The sequence below is a fragment of the Chroicocephalus ridibundus genome, chromosome 9, assembly GCF_963924245.1.
Source record: "Chroicocephalus ridibundus chromosome 9, bChrRid1.1, whole genome shotgun sequence".
NCBI classification, from domain to species: domain Eukaryota; kingdom Metazoa; phylum Chordata; class Aves; order Charadriiformes; family Laridae; genus Chroicocephalus; species Chroicocephalus ridibundus.
Genome location: NC_086292.1, coordinates 11,527,984 through 11,548,320, shown reverse-complemented (window position 1 = coordinate 11,548,320; position 20,337 = coordinate 11,527,984). Strand labels below are relative to the sequence as shown.

Genomic DNA, 20,337 nt, shown 5'->3' with positions numbered 1-20,337 from the left:
AATTGGAGATAAGGGGGGCACCTCCTATTTGTATTTACAGTATGTCTGGTTCAGGAGCAGCAGGAGCAAGTTCAGCCATCGCAACTGTTCAGCTTGTGCTGCTCTGATGCATCATTTCAGCAGGGGAGGCTTCGGTAACAATTAAGCAGAGCCATTCACAGCTGAAGAGACCCCTCTATTTTGCCAAGTGGGGTAGCTAGCGTTTCATACTTGCTGCTGGATCTTGTCAGCCACCACACAAATTATCAACGGAACCCATCTCTCTCTACACTGATAGCGTGGGGATGGGGGTGTCCCTTCTCCCGTAAACGTGTAGGGTATTTATTTCGCTAACTCATCCAGTTGTATAGAGGAAGACCATGTAAATATCCCGTCTCATAACAGGAGATTACATTTTTAGAGTAAGAATTTGAAAATAAAACACCATCAATTAATGTGGTTGTATTAAAACAGAGACAGACACAAAAGCATTAAGCAGAAAGAAACAGTCAGATAAAAAGTGGCTTGCCAGGATCTGAAAAACGAATGACGAGATGCTCAAATGAAGCTCTTTCATGGTTACAGATGTATTACTTAATGGTAAAGAAAAATCTCAGACTATGAAGAAAAAGAAGGAAAGAACAAGAGGAAAAAATTCTTTTCCTATTCAGGAAATTGACAGTTTATGCAGTGGAAAATTGAAATTATGATAAAAAAACATCCCATTTGAAAACCATCATAGGTAGCGGAAGCTAAAGAAGAATATGATCCTTTGGCAAATGAACAACGCACAAATTTGTAAAGATTTCTATCTACCATACTGCCAAAAAGAACTGTTAAATGCCATTTTAAGAATCATGGCGATATAAATCTGCTTCCCTCCACTTACGTCAGGTATACTAAGTCAAGCTACTCCAGCTGTGAACTGGACTTTCATGTTTTATGAAACCTCAAATGCAGTTATTTAATAAATTTGCTACAATTGCAAATATATGTTAAAACAAACCCAAGCATTCTGCAGTTACATCTGTCACCCCTGTGTACTGTTGAAGTTACGTTCAACGCAACAATTAGTTCAGGTAAATACGGGGAAAGTCAACTCTCAGGGCAACTACTGGAGCCAAGGGTGTAATTTTGGATACAATCAAGTCAGCATTAGTAAAACTTAAAAAAAAAAATAATGCTCTAAGCGCTTTAATCTGTTTTTGATCACTCATGACTACAGAGCAAGACAATGGAAATTTTCAAGTACAGTACTTAAAAATCTATCTAATCTTTATTTAACAATTACACTTTTTCAAAATATGAATCCTTCAAATACACAGCAATGCAACAATGAAAGATCACATCCTCTAGAACGCAACAGGGGCTTTTATTTCAACTTTTGGGGCTTGTTCTAACCCATTTTCAGTTAGAACAACAGATTGTTCCAGTGAAGGGACAGAAGCTGCGGCCAAAGGGCCATCTGCTGAGCTTCTCTCCAGTGAATCCCCACGGCGAAAGGCGATGTGATGGAGCAACCCAGGCAACTGGGATACACACCATTAAGTAAGTGACAGAATGAAGGATGGGAAACTTTTGAGGATAGGTGTAGACAAATACAATCACTGCACCACTGCATTCTTTTTTAAATAAAAAAAATCAGAAAGACGAAGGTTATTTGCTATGAAGCCAGAAGACTAGTACTGTATGCGCTGCAAAGAGGGCTTGCCTCAAGGTCATCTTTGATTCTAAAACAAAACTGCAGTAATAGAGTAGATTTAAACGGTCTCTTTTGTATCTGCAACTTCTAAGAAATCCTTTACTCATTTAATAAAATAAAATTTTCTCCACCTCCACAGTAGAAAATTGTTTAGAGCAGTTAGCACCCATTGGGGTTTCACTGTGTCAGACCATTTCAACATAAATTTGTTAACTGATCGTTTCTAACAAAGGTATTATAATACTCCTCAAAGTCTGATACTCCAGTCTGTATTCCTTCAAGTAACTTTTAGGACTTTTGAATTAGGATTAAGAAAAGTCGATGCATACAAGGCGTATAAGGGCATATAATTCAGTGTATTTTTCATAACCCAGCTGTCACCAGAGACAACGTTTTTATAATACATGTATTGTATGCGTGCCAGTATGAGATGAATAGTCCTGTAACTATAATCAATACCGTTCATTCAAACAACTGGCAGAAGCATTTGAGACAACTGGCAATTTCATCAGTTTCACTGGGCTGCCCAAAAATAAACAGCTTGAGAGGAATGAATGATCTCTGTGGTTATCTATAAATAATAGCAATCTCAGTCATTTGTTTCAGGGGGTTCATCACTGAGAGCTGCAGAAGTCTCATATCAGTGCAAAAGGCATGGCAGGCATCAAGAAACTAAAGAAATGCTGAAGAATTATACCACTGAGTTTTCATTCACCCAGTTACTATATTTACATACAGGCTCCACCAAAAGCACCAGGATTCCTCCCGTGTTACAGCAGTTCCAGCTCTGCAGGAAACTCACAGTATCTCAGGGATTTATAACCATCTCAAAAGTCAAACTGGATTCAAGGAAAGCTCCAGTGACCTGAGTAACCCTACCCTGGGGATAACTAACGTCACTTCTGAGGAAACGTGAGCAAGTTTGGGATTTTTAACTGCTTCAGTGTGAAACTTGCCCACTCTCAAAAGAGTTTTTGAGAGCAAAACAAACCTAAACTGCTCAATGTGAATGAAACTAACGCTGAGGCTGATGGGTGCGAGGTGAACCCAGGCAGACAGGGAACAGAAGGCGCCATTCACAGGCCTGTTCGCTGTCTCTCGGAAGTGAAATACCTCTTTTTTTTTAAATTATGGTCTATCTGCTCCTATCTATCAAAGCAAGACAAGAAGAGAGAACAGAGAAAAAGGAATAAAGACAGCTGACTGAAGGGAAAAAACACATCTCTACAGATCCCGAAGAAAACTTCCAAAGCCCTGAAGTGAAAAAAAGATCCAATTACTGTGGTTGAAGCGACCCTCCCTAGCAGCCTTGCTGGGCTATGGGCTAGCACCGCAACACCGCTGCTGCCCAGCCTGGGAGCCTGCACATCGGTGCCTCGCCGGCCCTGAGGCTCTCTGAACATATCTCCTGCTCCTGCAGGAAAATCTCCTAACCTTTGGGAATTATTATAAAGTTTTTACCCTATTTCACCGGCTAGGAATCACAAGATGCCTGGTGCATGCTCTAGGGAAAACAGAGGAGTGATCAGTTCTCCCAAAGACATAGAGGTTGGCACTCATCTGCTTCCAGGCAGGATTTGTGCTGCCATGAGACATCACTGCAGAGAGCTCAATACGCCATCCGACTGCAGCAATTTCTTTCTTGCAAGTATCATGAACGGGAGCCAAAGCCGTCACCTCAGCTCCTTCACAAAGAGTGTAATGCTCCGAAGAAACTTCATTAGATGAGCTCTGCAGAAATGCCCACGTCCTCTGAATAGACTACTGGGCAGGAAGCGACAGTGTATGTGTGTACATCCAGGTAACCAAACCGTGCTGGACCGAGTTTAAAAAGTCCCATTGTTCCATCTATGGCTATAAACAACCACTTTTCAGTCCTAAAGCCTGTTCCTCAGAAAATTTATATCCTGGCAATTAAAATAATCTTCAAGTTGTAGCATTATCCAATTTACAAGCTTATTGCTAGTATAATACGAAGGACAACCAGCACACCGAGCCGCACCAAGAAAGCATTTCAGTGGGATGTTTCCAGCACAACGGCCAACAGCAAAAAGATTAACGGCACCAGCATCTTCAGAAAGAGAACACTTGCTTTGCAGTGAACAAACAGGGGAAGCTCACAACCCAGTTGGTTTGTGAGAGACAAGAGGGGCTGGACTATGGAAGTTGCCGCTGCAAACAGAAAGTTAGCAGCTGTTTTAAAATGAAAGCCTTGATTATATTGTTAAAGTAAATTTTTCTACAGGACATTCATAGAGAAAGACAGCTTTTAAGAATGGGCAGATTTATCAAGCTGCAGATCTTTATTGCTTTGATCATCAATATTTCAAAGTTATTACTTTTTATTCTATATTGGCAATAAATCTCTACACACTTGAACTGTAATCATCACAGCACAACATGGTGCACTTCCCTCAGAGATTTAAAGTTGGGCTCAGTGACAAAAAACCACCCCAAACAAACTGGGTAGGAGGGTGGCTAAACTGTTAAAATAAAGACTCTCAGTCTCAGGTAAATGATTAGGTAGCAGTGTACACCACTATTAACCTGAAGTCCATAATGAGAGCTTAAATGCACAGTTCGAAGCGGACACAGGCCTTTGTAACGGAGCCGCACTCCTGCAGTTGGCACTAATTGACCCTTTTGCTGGCAGGCTCAGCGGAGACAGCAGTCGGCAGTGGCTGAACTGCAGCCCCTTCTCTGAACGAAGTCACAGTCCTGATCATCCAGGAGGTTTGATCTTAATGCTTTACACTTCTATAGCATCTTTCATCTAGGAATGAAGCAGGCAGGATAGCAGGGGAGAATCTTAAACTGCTACTGCCCTTCCCGCACCCATTTTGCGGAAGGTGGTCTCCTGTCTTTGGAGCTTTCCACTTTTTGCAAGTGTGCTCCACATACACCGAATTACACAGCTGAACTTCTGAGAAACTGAAATCATAGATTCATATTTCACACATAGCTTCACCCAGGCTTCTTGAAAACACAGTTAATTATCGATTTTGATTAAGTTATTTCCAAGAAGATTTTAATCCCCTTACAGAAAATGTTGCAATAGATTGAATTCAACTCAGCATACACAAAAAATACACAGGGCTGATACAAGCATTTTTAGAGACCACATGGTAGAAAGGAGGAATCATATTGATTCTGCTTGCAATTTTGTACAGAAAGATGCCATTTTTAAATTCATGTGAAGATCCTGATTAAGGCAGACTATTCCAGAGCAGCAGATTCTGGAATCAATTAACAAAACAATTCTTACTAACACAGGGAATCTCCAGACATTACCGAGGAAGCATAAAATCTTTTCAGAAAAGCCTGCAAGGAAAACATACTTCAATATCAAATTGTATCCTCCAGCGTATGCAGAGATTGCCTCAACTCAAATCTCAAATGCATCTTATGTGTAGCAGGGGCTAGCACTGCAGAACAACACAATAAGAATTTAAGACAGGAAGTGCAGATAATTTATCTGAATAAAGCTTCCAGGAGAGTAACTGATTTATGTTGATAATGATCCAAGCTGGAACCTGACCGGGATGCAGGAGTTAGCAGCATCACTACCCACAATAGGTTCACTATTCATGAAAAATAACAGGGCATTTTTACAGATCAAAATAGGTTAAAATATTAGCTTTACGCCTCAGCCAAAAGACCCTGTTTTGCCAGAGATCTGTTCTTGAATTACCTTTAGAGTGACTCAGAAAAAGGTGCTATGTTTTTCAATCAGGACTATCACTACTCACGCAAGCACACAAGAGACACAATGAGTTAAATTTCACAGAAGAGCCTGTGGTTTTTAATGTCACACGCTCTCTATTCATTCAAGAATTGCCAAATCCATAAACTGATGCAGAGAGAGAAAGAAAAGTAGCAAAACATTCACAGCTACAAAATACATATATGGGGGGAAAGGGAAAAAAGAAAAATGAAAATCTGAAAGTAGAGGTGATATAAGAGACTCCTGCTAAAAGCAAGGTCAGCACTTGCCACTGGAGACTATTTGATTTACACTATTTTGTTTCAATTGAAAAACAAAATCTTTCCTTGGCAGATTCTGCTCTACACAGTCTATTACAGATACTTCTGAGATACCCAGCATCATTTATAAAGGGACACTTATTACTGCTGAACGTGAACATTTTGTTAAATTTCCCAAAGTTCCAAGAGGAAATATGTGCGACGCTACACAAGGGGGTATTCAGTTAGTTGTTGAAGTCAAGAGTCTGGACAACTTGGGCAGTCCTGGAGGAGAGGTGAGCTACTGATTAAGATGCTCTGAGTCCCCCTTGAAGAATCCATTGTCTGTCCTGGACCCACATCCCTCACTTATCCAGAGGCTTAAAGCCAGGAATACCCCATGAGGGACCACTCTGTTTTTACCCATTACTGGCTTCACCCCCTCAAAGTGCCACAAAGCAAATCCAAATTTACCCTGGTGTAAATCAGTTCAGAGGAAGACTCCATTATGTATCTTGACTGCTCATATTTATCTAACGGGATACTAAGAGGCTTTTTTTTTTTTTTCCTGTTAGGGTAGAGCAATGAAGCAGTAAAACATTTTGGACCCAGTGGTCATTGCAGATACGCACAACTACATTTCACTGCTTGCCATTTCTTTTTGTGTTATATAGCACAAAACAACTGGCAGTAAAGCACATCTGATGCATGTGAATCCATGTCTTTGAAACAGGACATCATGGTTGTAGAAACCATCACTGCATTTACTACGCTCTGCATGTAGTAAAGCTACGCTGATTCACGCTTTAAACAAGGCGACTTCTGCATTTGAAGTACCAAACTGGAGTAGCGGAAAACTTCAGGAGGGTTAACTCAATTTTGGGCTTATATCACTGCCTCCCCAGGTAATAAAGTAAAGTTGCGTGTAGATAGCGTGGAAAGACATTCTATACATACTTTAGCTGACAAAAATTGTCTATCCATAAAATCCATCACAAGCAGCTTGAATTACATACCCTGAAAAATGCAGACAGCTTCTTCCAAAACACACACATTTATTTTTTTCACATCCATCACCTATATGTCATTATAAAAACTGGACAGAACAGATGCTTTTACATTGAAAAAGGCAGATTCATGTCTGCAGAAACATCTTGCTAACTCAGCCAGCCTACACCAAATTGTTTCAGTCAAGAAGAAAAAACAACTTACAAAACCCAGAAATCATCATTTCCAAGACAAAACATTTGGCTTCAACTGAAACCAAGTCAATTTTTTGAAGACTGAAACTATTAAAAAAGCTTTTATTTTTAATTCTCTAATTTTCTGGTTGATCCCAATCTAATCTTTAAAACGTTTTTGGAACTACATCTGAAATGAAAGATTAGCAAGTCACACGGCTCCCATCATTTCCAATCATGTGTTTTTGAAGTCATGCAGCATGATGTTCTGGGATATACAACCTGCTTCTGGGATGCAGAACAGCAGAGACAGATTTTTTCTGCAGAGGAACTCAGTCTGAGCTGGCCAAGGCATTCAATCTAAATATATGAAAACTACCATTAGTCATGAGAATCACTCTGCTGACACAGCTGAAATAGGAAAGAAATAGGATTAGGTGGTATAGGACGATGATATACATTTTTTTCTCTTTGGTATTATTTTGTATTCATCAAGAAGTCATAAGTAAATAGGCACAAAAAGCAATGTTTTAAAAAGGAAATTCAAAGTAGCATAGCAAATATTATGCTCACTGCTTGCTCATTCCGCATTTCCTTAGGTCCAACTCCTTTTGACAAACTCCAGGATGGCAGTGAAGCCACCCTGGAGATGCTACCTGACCACTGCACAAACACTTTGGAGAAAGATGGTCGAGTACATTAAATTTGCTAGACAATTTAGAATCCCCCTAACGGTTTTCAATTCAATGCAGGGTTAGACCCTGGGTCAGTCCTTTGCAAATCAATGGACGCTAATTAGCTCTTATCTAACTGCTGGGAAAAAAGAATGCACATGAACTTGAGTTTTCTGACCATCAGACTTCATTAGAATCCAAACTTGGTGACACAAGTGGTAAAGACAACAAAAACCCTGTAAAAACCAATGTCTCACCATGTTCTGCTGTAAAAAGGCTATAGAAAGTTCATCACCTGAAAAAACGTACCAGTTACCATTTCTCCCCAAGCCGTCTCTCCCCCTGCACCTCTCCCTCAGAAGAAAAACACAAACAACAACAACAATAACAACCATCAAAATTTTTAAGGAATTTAGCATACACAGCAGGGTACAAAGACCAATCAAGATGTGTGTCGTGATGCAGCAACTTTGTGATTTGCATGACCTGCACTAACAGGGCTGCAGCACCTATCTCGGACTAAGAGCTACAAAATGGAAATCAGACAAAGAAGTCATGGAAGGCACCAATCCCCGAAATGCACTGCCGCACATCTCTTGGGAAAGCTGGCAGCTGTGAGATACTGATTACAGCACATTCTATAGTCCTCACTGGGAGAAATCAAAAGGCAACACCGCTTCTAGTAACGATGGTCCTTTCTCCCACCGCTCAACTAAGCAGTCTGAGTGTGGGTCACGTAGGCAAGAATTGGGCACATGCTGTGCTGCACAGCTGCGGACCATACTTATAATAAAGATCCAGGGTATGTAGTAGACACAGAATTTTCCCGTATTAAACTTGCTTTCTTTCTAACAGCTTTGCTTATTTCAGGTAAAGAGATGAAAATTTCTCCTTTGTCAAGGGATAGGTTGGCTTGCTATCATGTGTTCTCCTCGGTCCCTCAGCAGGAACATATATCGTCTTCTGGCAAGGACAGCAAATTAGCGAGTGCTAATGTCAATTTATTTTTCAGATGCATGAAGAGTAGGCTGGGTTTTTGTTTTGGTTTTTGGGGTTTTTTTTAGGAAAGGAAGTGGAAGAAGTGATCAATAAAATGAAAAAGGCACTGTTAGCTAAAGCTCTCCAAGTTTTTCACCGCAAAAAACCCTGCCTTAGCTGTCTATACAGGTAAATTGTATTACCCTTGCGTAAGAGATAGCAAAACCGTGCTACCAAAAGTACAAATTGCCTTACTCTAAATCATGCTAAGAGCCATCAGAAGACTCCACAGTTTCCCAGGTTCAGTCCCTTTACCACATGGGCTGGGCCCAAATGCTTGATGTTTGCATATGTCAAAACTACTGATGGCGAAATCAGCAAGCACTGTTGCACACATCACTCCAAGAAAAAGAGGTGTGAAAATAATGAAGTATATATACATGGACTACATACCCTCAGAGAGCAGATATATGTTTCCCAGCTACCTGCATATCATTTTAAAGACAGTTCTTGTATTAAAAAGGACTCAGGACAGTGAAGTCATCATGCAGCCCTGCATTTTTTTTTAAATTCTTGATCAGAATTTCAAACATCACATTTGAATAAACTCCAGCAAATACAAACCCAATACACAGGCAGGACCAAGCATCCAAAGGCAATCATGTAACTTACACGTGGTTTGAAAGTGAACACGTTGTAAATTGTGTTTGGAAAAAAAAAAAAACAAACAAACAAGAAACTTTCAGCATATCTGAAATCTCCAAATAGTCTAGCAAAATAATTGCTTACAAGTGACCAGATAGGTCACTCCATTCCAGCAGAAGAGTGCTCACCTGGGCTATTATCCAATTCTAGAAGAGCAATTCACCCTTTTCACAAGTGCCTGGGCAAGTTATCCGCAGCGCGGTGCCCCTGCAGGTTGATCCTCACGCATAAGGGCTTCTGTGCCTCCTGTGCAGTGCATGCGGGGGGGCCACACGTTGCCATGCACTATTTGAGGAGTGGTTAAGATGACAAAACAGACCCGGTGCCTCAGACACCATGAGGAGGATGTGCAGGAACGACTGCTAGGTGGATTCACTGACGTAACTCCTTCCTACATTCACTCTTCTCCTTTACACAGAAACCTTATAACCTGTTTCTCTCTTGCTTTGAGTATGTATGATAGTTTTACCTCTAGTAATTACATCTTGGTGAGATCAACTAAACCTGCATGCACTGTCTTTGAGCGTTCCACATAGAGCTACATGCTGATAAATGAACCCTGCATTTCTGGTGCTGTAGAAATATCTCCAAACTTCCCGATACAGTCAGGTCAGAGTATGTACTGTGAAGCTGTGGGATAGTTATTAGAGTCCACGCTGCAACGACTACAAACAGCTGAGCGTGAGTGTCTACTTTGGAGTCTTCCGATGACTGCACATGAAAAACTCCAAGATGATTTCAAGTCTGAGGTTTCTAGGGCATCTGATATTCTGAAGATCAACAATAATATAAAGCAGGTGACATAACGGAGGGAAGCACGCCTCTGCCTCTGGCGGGAAATGTAACACATACACATTTAGAAGAAAAAGAATCCCCATGGATGAAATCTGGAAATTGCTTCATTGCAGTGATGATCACACAGTTTCACAGAAACTAGTTTGATCTAGATCAATCATTTTTATATTTCTATTTTTAGATCGACACATTGTTCCAGTGGAGGTGCAAGCCCCTGTACAGCAAACCTCATGACAATAGGTACAGAGTTTTTAGGCTGCCGTATGAGCCCCCTTAGCAAGGGGACTGTGGCCTTCCAGTGATCTATACCTTACAGCAGCATAGAAAGTACTGATCTTAGGCTGTAACTTAAATACCAAATACGAATTCAACATAAACATCTTTCTCACAATAAATGAACAGGAGTTTTCAATTATATGGTTTGGCTTGGTTTGAAACTGAACTATGAAACCAAACTGTTGCTGCTTTAAAAATAACATATTTATTCCAAAGCGTTTTAAGGATGCCTAACTAAACCAAAATTAGCGTTCCAAAATCGCTAATGACAAAATACATACTTTAAATGGAAAAATGTTAAATCGCTGGATTGTGGCAATAAAGAATCATTAAAGATATGTCAGCTCCCTCATTTCACACCTTCTTGCATAACAGTCCTACACTTGCAGTAGGACGGCCTCCCACCTCCCAGACACTGAACACGGCGAACCCAGAGGAAAGGAACCCACTGCTTTCTGCCGCTCTTGGACAAGATCCTGAGTCAGCCTTCAACAAAACTGTGGTTTTTTGTTGTTGTTAAAAGCTACTGTCACAAGCTTGTTTCCCATCATGGCATCTCCATTTCCTCTCAGAGATAAACTACAGCTGTTACACGTTTTACTGGAATGTGTAGCTCATTAGCAGTTCTAATAGCATAGTACAATCAGTAGCTCTCCAACCCATGCCCATAGTCTCATGGGTCCTCCAGGCCCAGTGCTATACTGGAAAAGTGAACAATTTCATCTTTGCACCTGCACAAAATCTTTCCAAAACTGAACAAGTAAATGGTGCCCTTCATCATGCTTTACTCTTCGTTCATTTGGCGAATTCAGAGTTTCTCAAAAAAGCATCCATTCATATAAGATTTTTTCCATCTCTATAGTGCGAGTTAAATGGAATTCTAACATCTAAACAGTATGTAAATGCTATGTATGCAGCAGAGGAAGAGAGACAGTCAGCTTATTTTAAAATTTATTTAAGAAATAATAAAACATGCTGGAAAGCGTTCCTTCTGTTAACACTGAGATCACATTCAGCTTAATGACAAATCATCTGCTCCGCCATGAAGTGGAAACAAACTGTAGCTGGAACACCCCCTTTACCTTTCGACCTATTCCAATATTGCAGAAGCTTTGACCCCTAAACTAAAGCCAGCAGATTGTCACACAGCAGTAACGTACAACACTTGAACACGTTCTGCAGCATAAAAGGCATTTTCAGGGATCTGTAATGAACAGAATTGTGTAGAAAGCACATTTCCAGGTGTTTTACCACTGAATGCTGGGAGAAACCACAGTGCATTCATTATTGGGAGAGTGAGGCATCTACCCTGTGCCCTCTACTCATGCAAAAATCACCAGCACACGGCCCAAACTTGGCAAGACTTCCAGCGAGACATGCTTATGCTTTTGGCAGAAAGGAGATGACCACTTTCAGCATCAGTGTCCTTTGCCAGCTGGCCAAAGAGTACACAGATGCAAGGGAAGCAAATTATCTGCCCACTGGCAAAAAGAAATGCTGAGCAGCACCTAAAGAAAAAGTGTGTGTCTGTGCATGTGTGCGAGTGTGTACGCATGTGAGAGCATATATATATATATACACACATATATACACACACCCCACCTGTGCTTTGGTAAAGGGAGTAGTAGAGTTAAACTGGAAAAATTGCCTGCTACTAGCCCTGTGGTATCATTTTCTGCAACGTTCTCACAACAACAAACAGGCACTTTCTCCATTAAAATCTTCCGAGTTGAATTTTAAAGATGAAACACAAGGACTGCAAGGATGCTAAAGAAAATTTGCTAAGAAAGTCTGAAATCAGACCCCTTCAAGAAAGGGTCCATACAATCACTTACAGGATTTTAGCAACTTAAGGTATGCATGTCATTGTATCTTCCCTCCTTTTTTGGTCTCTTAAAGAACGAGTGCTTGTGAAAAAAGGACTATACATCAAGATTTGGTAAAATATAAAAAGCCCCCTGGGTTCAGAAGATATATGAGAAATGACTCAAAAAAATTAACAGGACAAGAATTTGCAGCTGATCAGTTAGGTTTAGCTGGGAGAGGGAATCTGCCTGTAGATTAATTAGATTCTGAATCACAGCCCCTTTTCACCCATACACATCCCACCACTATCATTACATGATCAACAGATTTTAATGAAAACTAATGCTTTCTTTTGACAAATTCCAAGGGGACTATGTATGAGGTTGAGTTTACTTTTCTAAATATTTCTTGAAAATTGTACATAATGCAAGTGCACATTTGTTGGCTGTAAAGGTGTACAACAGCAATTTTTTGCAATGACAGTGCAGAGAGGGATTATGAGATCTGTGTGCTAATGAGCTGACACTGCAGAGGCTAGAGCAGTGTTAGTATAGTGCACTACAAGTGCAGAGCAGAAAGACATACACGCGTTATTTCTAGGGAATATGATCTACAGAACTGTACGCATAATTCAACATTAATACTAACATGCTTCATCAGAGGTTATAAGAAAAGCATGAAAGACGCTTCAGTGATGAATTTATACCTTTGAGTCGTTATATTCATACTATTCTGAAAAAGCCAGCTCACTCCCTACACGAGTATTTTTGAAGAAAATATAACATCCATGTTTTACCTGATTTTATTCATTCACAGGTCAAGTTAACTTTCCTCCTTTCTGTTTTTTCTGCTGGCGAAAAGCTGTATATTTTAAAAGATGCAATAAATCCCCCCCAGAGCCAACTGATAAACTTCAATTCACCTTTAAATACACTGAAATTTTCATCTGTGTTTGCATTTGCTCTCTGTTAAGATATACAGCTAAATAAATAGGTGGGTAGATAAATACAGAGTGGATGAATACTGTATGCCTGTCTGTAAATTAAATATACAGAGAGGGGCTCGGTGCAGTGAAGCAGGGAATACATGTACGTAAATCAGATTATGCATCATTTAACCGAAAAAGGAATGAGAGGGAGGGGCTTAGGGCAGGAATTTTCTTTTGCTTCTAAACAAGTTTGTTCCCATGTTGGGATATTTCCAAATCAGCCCTACCAGAGGTGAGCTTTTTATCTCTGGCTCATGAGGATACTTCAGAAGAGATTTTTTTTTCTCCTGCCTCTGGAATGCACCAGATTGCACCAAGTGGGATGTGCAGCTGTACAGTAAGAACATAAGTCTTTCCCAAGCACAGCCCTCCTCAATTCCTGCACACATGAACACTTACTACAGCCACTATCACATAAATCAAGGCAAAGGAGAATGAAAAGTATTATTTTATGGATACTGACTAGTACACGCACCAGACTCAAACCACACATGATACTTTCTCCAATTTCCCTTCAGTCCCTTTACCTATCCCACCACAAAGTCAGTCTCAGCCTCCCTCTCCAGTGAAGGCAGTCAGAGTCACTGCAGGTTTCTCTCCTATGGATCCCTGCCAATTGCAAATATTGATCAAATATCTGTGTGACAGCACTGGAGACAATTTATGCTTATCTCCAAGAGAAGTAAAAATGTTGTGGAAAGAATTCCTTCATGGATACGGCAGCACCCTGAAATTATCTGCCACTCCACTGCGAAGTGAGGATGTGGTTAAGGGTACTTAGGCCAGAACGCTTTACAAGTTAGCCAGGTAACGTGAGGAGCTATTAGTTCATCCTAACGCGTTGATATGTACGAGCATTCTGACTTTCAAAGAAGATATTTGCTTCCGGATCCAAAAAGAACAACTGTTCTTCTGCCTTTTCTTTTATTTTGAGCTACTGAGACCTATGTGACTGGTGACTTGGACTCACCGTATTCTTTTCCTACCAACAGTATTACCAGATGGTTGACATAGCTATGGACAAGGTCACCTTTTCATTTTCTTTCTTCTGTTTCTTTTTTCACATCATCTATTTTTAAACAGGTTACTGTAGGTTGGTATTCTCTGGTCTACAGTTTCTCCGGAGATTTAAGTTTTCTCAATTTTACTACACTAGCAATATGTGTGTTGGAACATGCAGCCCTATACTACAGAAAACCATCTCATTAAAATCGCCACAGCTTTCACTAAACAATGACAAAAGAACATTAGATGTCAGATGAGAAGCGCACTGACTAAATAATACATTGACTGCCTCTGAACAAGCATGTGGTTCACTTCTCTTGGTAGCATCTGTAAAGAAGTGCTGGTAGAACTTTTAAAAAAAACAAGTAATAATTAATCAGCCAAGCAGTTTAATGTATTTAGTTTAAATCCATATAATTGATATTTAGGAAACTATGTTTGAGATACAGCCTCTTGAAGGGATTACACTGATTAAGGATTAATAGTCTGATGTTTGTTGTAAGAGCTGTTGAGGCTGGATAGGATTAGTAAAATAAGATGCAAAGTACAGACACGCTTTTATTTACCATTTTTTTCCACTTCACCAATATTTTTATTGGATATTATATAAATAACACCCTTGCAAAAGTTCTAAAGGTCCTCATTCAAAGCCCTTTAAAAGTGTGATGCTGCACTAGCAAGAAGCAGTCACATGGGGGATATGTTAGAATATCGATCCATATTTTGTCCAGATATTTCCTTATTGTATATTTTCTAACCATCAACTTTCTCAGAAAACACCTGAAATCCTAGAAAAATAAAATATCTACTTGTCCAGCGTTTCGATTATACAGCATGGGACAGGAATATAAGAACTAGCCTACTACCAACAAACAAAAAATTAAATAAATAAGATATTCAAAACATGAAATCGTTTTAAAGCAAGAGATATTAGTTTTCTGTACTGCAATACTTCATTATTTTAGCACAATGCTGCTTCTTTGGACATTTTATACTCCGAATATATGAACAGGAACCCTGTTCATAACACAAAGTTAGTACATTGCATTCAGAGGTCCTTTAGATCATGTACAGACATATTTCTGTATACTACAAAGTGCATGCAACTACCTCACAAGAAGACTCCATTCATTTTCAGATGTTTATAATAAAAACAGTATAAAACTGAATTTGGACACATCAGTAAAACAAATATTCAGGAACTACTACTGCTAAAGGAACGCTTTTTTAAATGCGGAACACGCACCAGTCTTTCAGAAAGAGATTTCACATTTTAACACCCATTAACACTACTCAAGGTTCTGTTTTGCTTCTTCTGTTAATAAAGACTCAAATTATATATATGCACTGCTTGTGCAGAGCTATTTCTCATAATGCTAAGCGTTCTGATTCCATTTTCTCTCCCCTCAGCTCTAATGGTATTTGTCAGTTTACAGTCTCCTCAGCTTTTAACCGGACTTTCACTGCAAGAAAACAACCCAGTATTTCAGGGCAGAGGAGAGACTTAGCTTTGTCCCCTCAAGGTTACTTGTAAACAGCTGTCTCCGTTTTATTCCTACACGGGTATTATTTGCAAATTACGCTGTTTCACATGGCTAGGTTGTAGCGTCAACAGAAAAGGGATGTTACTTCAGCGGCAATTCACTGATCACAGCTACACAGCGCTACTATATAAATAACATGGTTGTTTTTCTGGAAAACAAAACTAAAGGGGTGAAAAGAAGCAGTGACAGAACTTTCCCTAAGGTATTATTCAACCATATAATGCTGCAAATCTACTAAACCTCATGTTAGTATACACATTTGTTGCACTATATTGTATGAACAAGAACTCTAGGCTACCAGAGAGAAATTGAATGTAAAGTAGGTAACAAATAAATATTTTTTTTTAAAAAGCATGTATTTACTTACAAGCATTTGTCACTGAAAAACTGTTGGAAGAGTCCAAGTGATCTACGTGATAGTTCAAATGGAAGGGCTTTTCTGTGGTATTTTGGTTTGTGTTGTATAACTGCACAGCAAATCGAAATGCACTGTGCTCCTGAACAGTGTTCCTCATGAAAAGTCCACCTAGGATGCAAAAAAAAAAAAAAAAAAAGGGAAAAAAGGGAAAAGGTATTTCAGAAATAATTTTGAGGAGAAAGAGTGGAGGTAAATTACATTTGCATACTGCACATCTCAGGAAAGCATGAACAGGAGCAAGCTGAGCCTGAGCACATAATTCTGACAGAGCGCGTACATGAAATACATACTCCAAGTCCAAAGTTGGGCTTTTAAAGCCACACATCACATCCAGGTGCCCCCTGAGCGATCGGGAGTCACTGGGAGCTGCAGGTGCACCTTGAGAACCAGGCCACTTACACGCGGATGCCCGTACACAGATTTAAAAGCCGAACTTGGGGAACTGTGCCCCCTGAATTATCTCCAGACTCCCCACATAACGGCTCAGTGGAGTTACTCGCTAAGGACACGGGCGGCGTGCGGCGTGGCAAACGTGCGGTTTGGCAGGGTCTGGTGGGGAACACGCACAGCTGAGCGCTGCTCCGAGGGGAAGGCAGGGAAAAAAACCCCAAGTTTCACTCGCACGCCCTCAGCCTTAGGGCTCGTTCAGCCCCAGGTTTCGGGCACGTCGTTACAGATTCACGCCGTTACTCTCTCACGTTATTCGCTACACGGGATGCGCTGCTTCAGAGCGCGATTCCGCAGGAGCACGGAGCGATCCCGCTGCCGCTCCAGCGGTGAAGGGGCAGCGCAGCAGCCCGGCACCGCTCCCGGCCGCCCGCCAGACCAGGCACCGTCTCCGCCGCTCCCCCACCACACAGGAACGGAGCCGGAGCCCGGCTGGTCCCCGGAGCCGCCCGCACTCCCCCCCCGCCGCTCCGCACTCCCTCTCCACAGAACTTCCCCCCGGCTGGCGGGGAAGGAGCGGGCGGCCGTGCCGCGGCGGGCGCTTACCTATACTGATGGTGTTGGGGAACCCTGCCAGAGCCTCCCCCAGCAGCCCCGCCAGCAGCAGCAGGAGGGTCCGGGGTGCGCTCTGCCCCATTTTCTTCAGTCCCTGCGGTTCAGCCCCTACAACGAAACTGGCGGCACAGGCATGGGCGCAACTGGAGACTCGGATGCTGGCGGAGGTAGTGGGGAGGATGGTCCCCCTCCTTTCTTCCCTGCTTCTTCTTCTTTTTTTTTTTTTTTTCCTTCGCCAAATCCTTCTCCTCCTGTCTTCACCCCAGCCTGGGAGGGCTCATTGGCTGGGAGGTTGCCTTTCTCCCCCCGTCTCCAGCAGCCCCCCCCAGCGCAGGGACTTCCCCCAAAGATGGTGGGTAGCGGAGCCGACGAGGCTGCTCCGCCCGGGCCGGGAAAGGGTTATCGATCAAACTTGGCGTGAGGCGGGCTGGCAGCCGCTGGGCTCGGCTCGGCCCGCCCGCCCAGCCCCAGCGCTTGGAGTCTCCCGGCCGCGGCGGCAGCGCTCGGGGCTGCGGTCGGAGGGAGCTCACCGGCCTCCCGTGGGCCGGTCCCCGGGCTGCAGCTGGCCCCTTTAAAGCTGCATCGCCTCGGCGTGTGTGTGTGTGTGTGCGCGGTGCGTGCGCCTGCCTGCGGGCGGGGGAAGGGCGGGGAGCCGAGCCGAACCCAGCCGGCAGAGCGGGGGGTGCGAGGGGGATGCGGCCGGGGTCCTACCCGCGCCCGGTGGCGGGGAAGGCGGGCGGTGCAGGCGCCTTAGGGCCGGGGGCCGAAGGGCGGCGAAGGCGCCTCAGGGCCGGGGCGGGGGGAGGCCCCGTGAGGGCTGGGGCCTGCCCCTCGGCGGGCGGAGGACGGCGCCCCAGGTGCGGGGGCGGCCGGGGGCGAGGGCCCGCGGCCCCGCCTGAGGGGAGAGGGGAGGCGGGAGCTGCCTGAGGGAGGGCGGGGAGAGGCCGCGGGGCAGCCAGCACGGAGCGGGGGGCACTTTGCCCGAGTGACTGTGTCTGCCCTGCGCCCGAGTCCTCCCCATCCCTCCTCCATGCTAACGCCTGGGGGGGGGGGGTGGGCTCCCCCACTCATACGCCCACAGTGCCACGAAGTGAGGGGAGGCAAGGACGAGTTTATCCCACGCAAGGGAATAGTAGGTCCTTCCCAACCTCCTCTAAAGGAAGGATATCCACCCAAGTCTCCTTGTTTCATACCAGGGAACATCTCTGTCAGATGCTGTCTTGCCCCAGCACAGAGCGTGGCCTATCCGATGACCGCCGGGGAGCAGGCGGGTGGGCGTTGGGTGTCCCGTGTACCTCTTGGCTGAGCACCAGTGTCGATGCGCCTCAGGCCTGCACATCCATAGGGAGCTATTGTGCTTCTGCTGGAAGCCTCGGTCTCTGAGGGGCTGATCTTGCCCCTGTCTCCTTGACACCTTGCTATGTGGATCCTGCAGCTCTTTTCTCATTTTGCTGCTTTGAGGCTCACAAAACTGTACAAAATGGAGACAGAAAAGAGATATTAGGTCACCTAGTCCATCTCGTAGGCCCAGGGAAGATTGTTCTTCACTTAACGTTTTTTTTCCTCCGATTTCAGTAAGTCACTTTTCCTTGGTCCTCCTCTGCCCTTCTTTTCTTTTTCTTTTTTTTCTCCTTAATCTCAGACTCTGGTGTTCTTTGGGCCTATGTTCAGTTGAGTTAGGGGTAATATCAAAACCAGTTAGCTTTGCTTTTGCAAAATAATCAACCAGTGCCACTGGCTGTAGCTTTGTATAAGTACTTGAGATGTAAGGCAGTGGCAGATTACTGCACATACGCTGATGAGTAACATCAGAGATTCAAACCACAACTCTTGGAGGAAGCCAAAGGCACAGCTGAAGAACAGGGCACCACATTCGTGACACAGGAGCATGACATATGCCTTTAGCAGCATACATGTGACCCCTAATTACTCCTAGGTGCGTGCATTTGTTGCTACATATTGTGTGTTCCTTTATGAGAGTCATGCCCAGAAGATGGAGTGTATTCCAGTTGAGGGTAGCTGAGTGTATTCCGGTTGAGGGGTAGGTATCAGGCTGTGGGGTGGCTGGTAGTGTTCCCTGTTGAGATTGAGATGGCAGTTGTCACTTTATTTAATGAAATGGCTATGTGTAGTGATAGGTGGGGTATAAAGTCCATCTTTATATCTATAGCACTTTTCAAATTCAAAGCACTCTGCAAATATTACCTATGAATTCCTGTAAACACCCCCATGAAGCATGATTGTATTCTTACCTTACAGATGTAAAAACTTAAAAATCAAGGAAAACAACTGGCCTGGCTCACCTGGGTGGGAAACTTCGGACCCAGAATTAAGATCATGAGCAACAAGCCAGCTTCACTGTAGCGCACTCCTCTCAAACATCCTTTGGTAAGCACAGGAGATCTGAAAGCTACAGACAGGTATGTGAAGTTTAGCCATTCAAGATTGTTGCGAAAAGCATGTTCCTATAGACAAATAATTTCTGGTTGCAAACTACTTCTCTTTCCCCATTCTACTTACCTCCAGCCCATTTCTAACACGTTCTCCACAAGGTCCTCCTGTCCTCTTTTTTGTGTCTTTTCCTAGTGGCCCTATTTTCTTCCTGTTCACTTGCTCTCACAAAGTTCGTCTCTCCATTCCTGCAGCTGTGTATTCCAGGCTGACTGCAACCTGCACTCTGACAGCTGATGATGTACTGAAAAAATTATGAAAGAAATTGTTTAACATTATAGATGTTAGGACAACAGAAGAGAGAAAATAGCCATGAATGAAGGTGGCATGTGTCAGAATCTCATTTTCATACACAGCCGGTAGGGTGGGTACCTCATCTCAAATAAAACGGTGCTTCACAGCCTCATCTCAAAATGGAGATGTTGTTGTTATTATTATTATTATTAGCGTTTTCAATACGCACTTTGCTTTTTGCCTAGGTAATTAGTCTCATTGTACTATTTGCAGATACAAATGGTACAGCAGCCATCCCATACAGATTTTGGAGATACTCAAGGAGACCCCATCCCAGTTTATCTTTCTTACAGCAAGCCCAGTGTCTCCTAGGACAAAATGGTAGGAGATGAATTGGCTTTATGTGGATGTTAATGCCATGCAAATCGTTTATATACTTTGCTAGGGATGCTCAGTGACTCGAGTTAATGAGTTCCATGGTAACTGAGGTCATACCAGATGCTTTCCCAAAACTTCCCTAACTAAATACAACAAAGATTTTGCAGGATAATCAGAGCTACATGTTTAGATGATTTATAGTGTTCTGGGACACTAGGGGATTCTGAGTACTATCTACCTGAGCAGAAGGAGGTAACG

General features: G+C 42.8%; 1 protein-coding gene across 3 annotated transcripts in view; it reads right to left on the bottom strand.

The window, feature by feature from the left end:
* Nucleotides 1-17,632, bottom strand: part of GRIA3 (glutamate ionotropic receptor AMPA type subunit 3) — a 154,318-nt gene extending 136,686 nt beyond the window's left edge. The window contains exons 1-2 of one of the 3 annotated variants that reach the window (XR_010072599.1): nt 17,008-17,632; nt 15,964-16,122 (exon numbers count right to left, since the gene is read on the bottom strand). Coding sequence is in view for 2 of the 3 variants with exons in the window: in XM_063346901.1 (XP_063202971.1) it covers nt 15,964-16,122; nt 17,008-17,098 (250 nt within the window). In the remaining variant the exon portion in view is untranslated. The remainder of the gene's footprint in view (nt 1-15,963; nt 16,123-17,007) is intronic. The other 2 variants (XM_063346901.1, XM_063346900.1) reach the window with 2 other exon arrangements.
* Between the last annotated feature and the right edge of the window lie 2,705 nt (nt 17,633-20,337).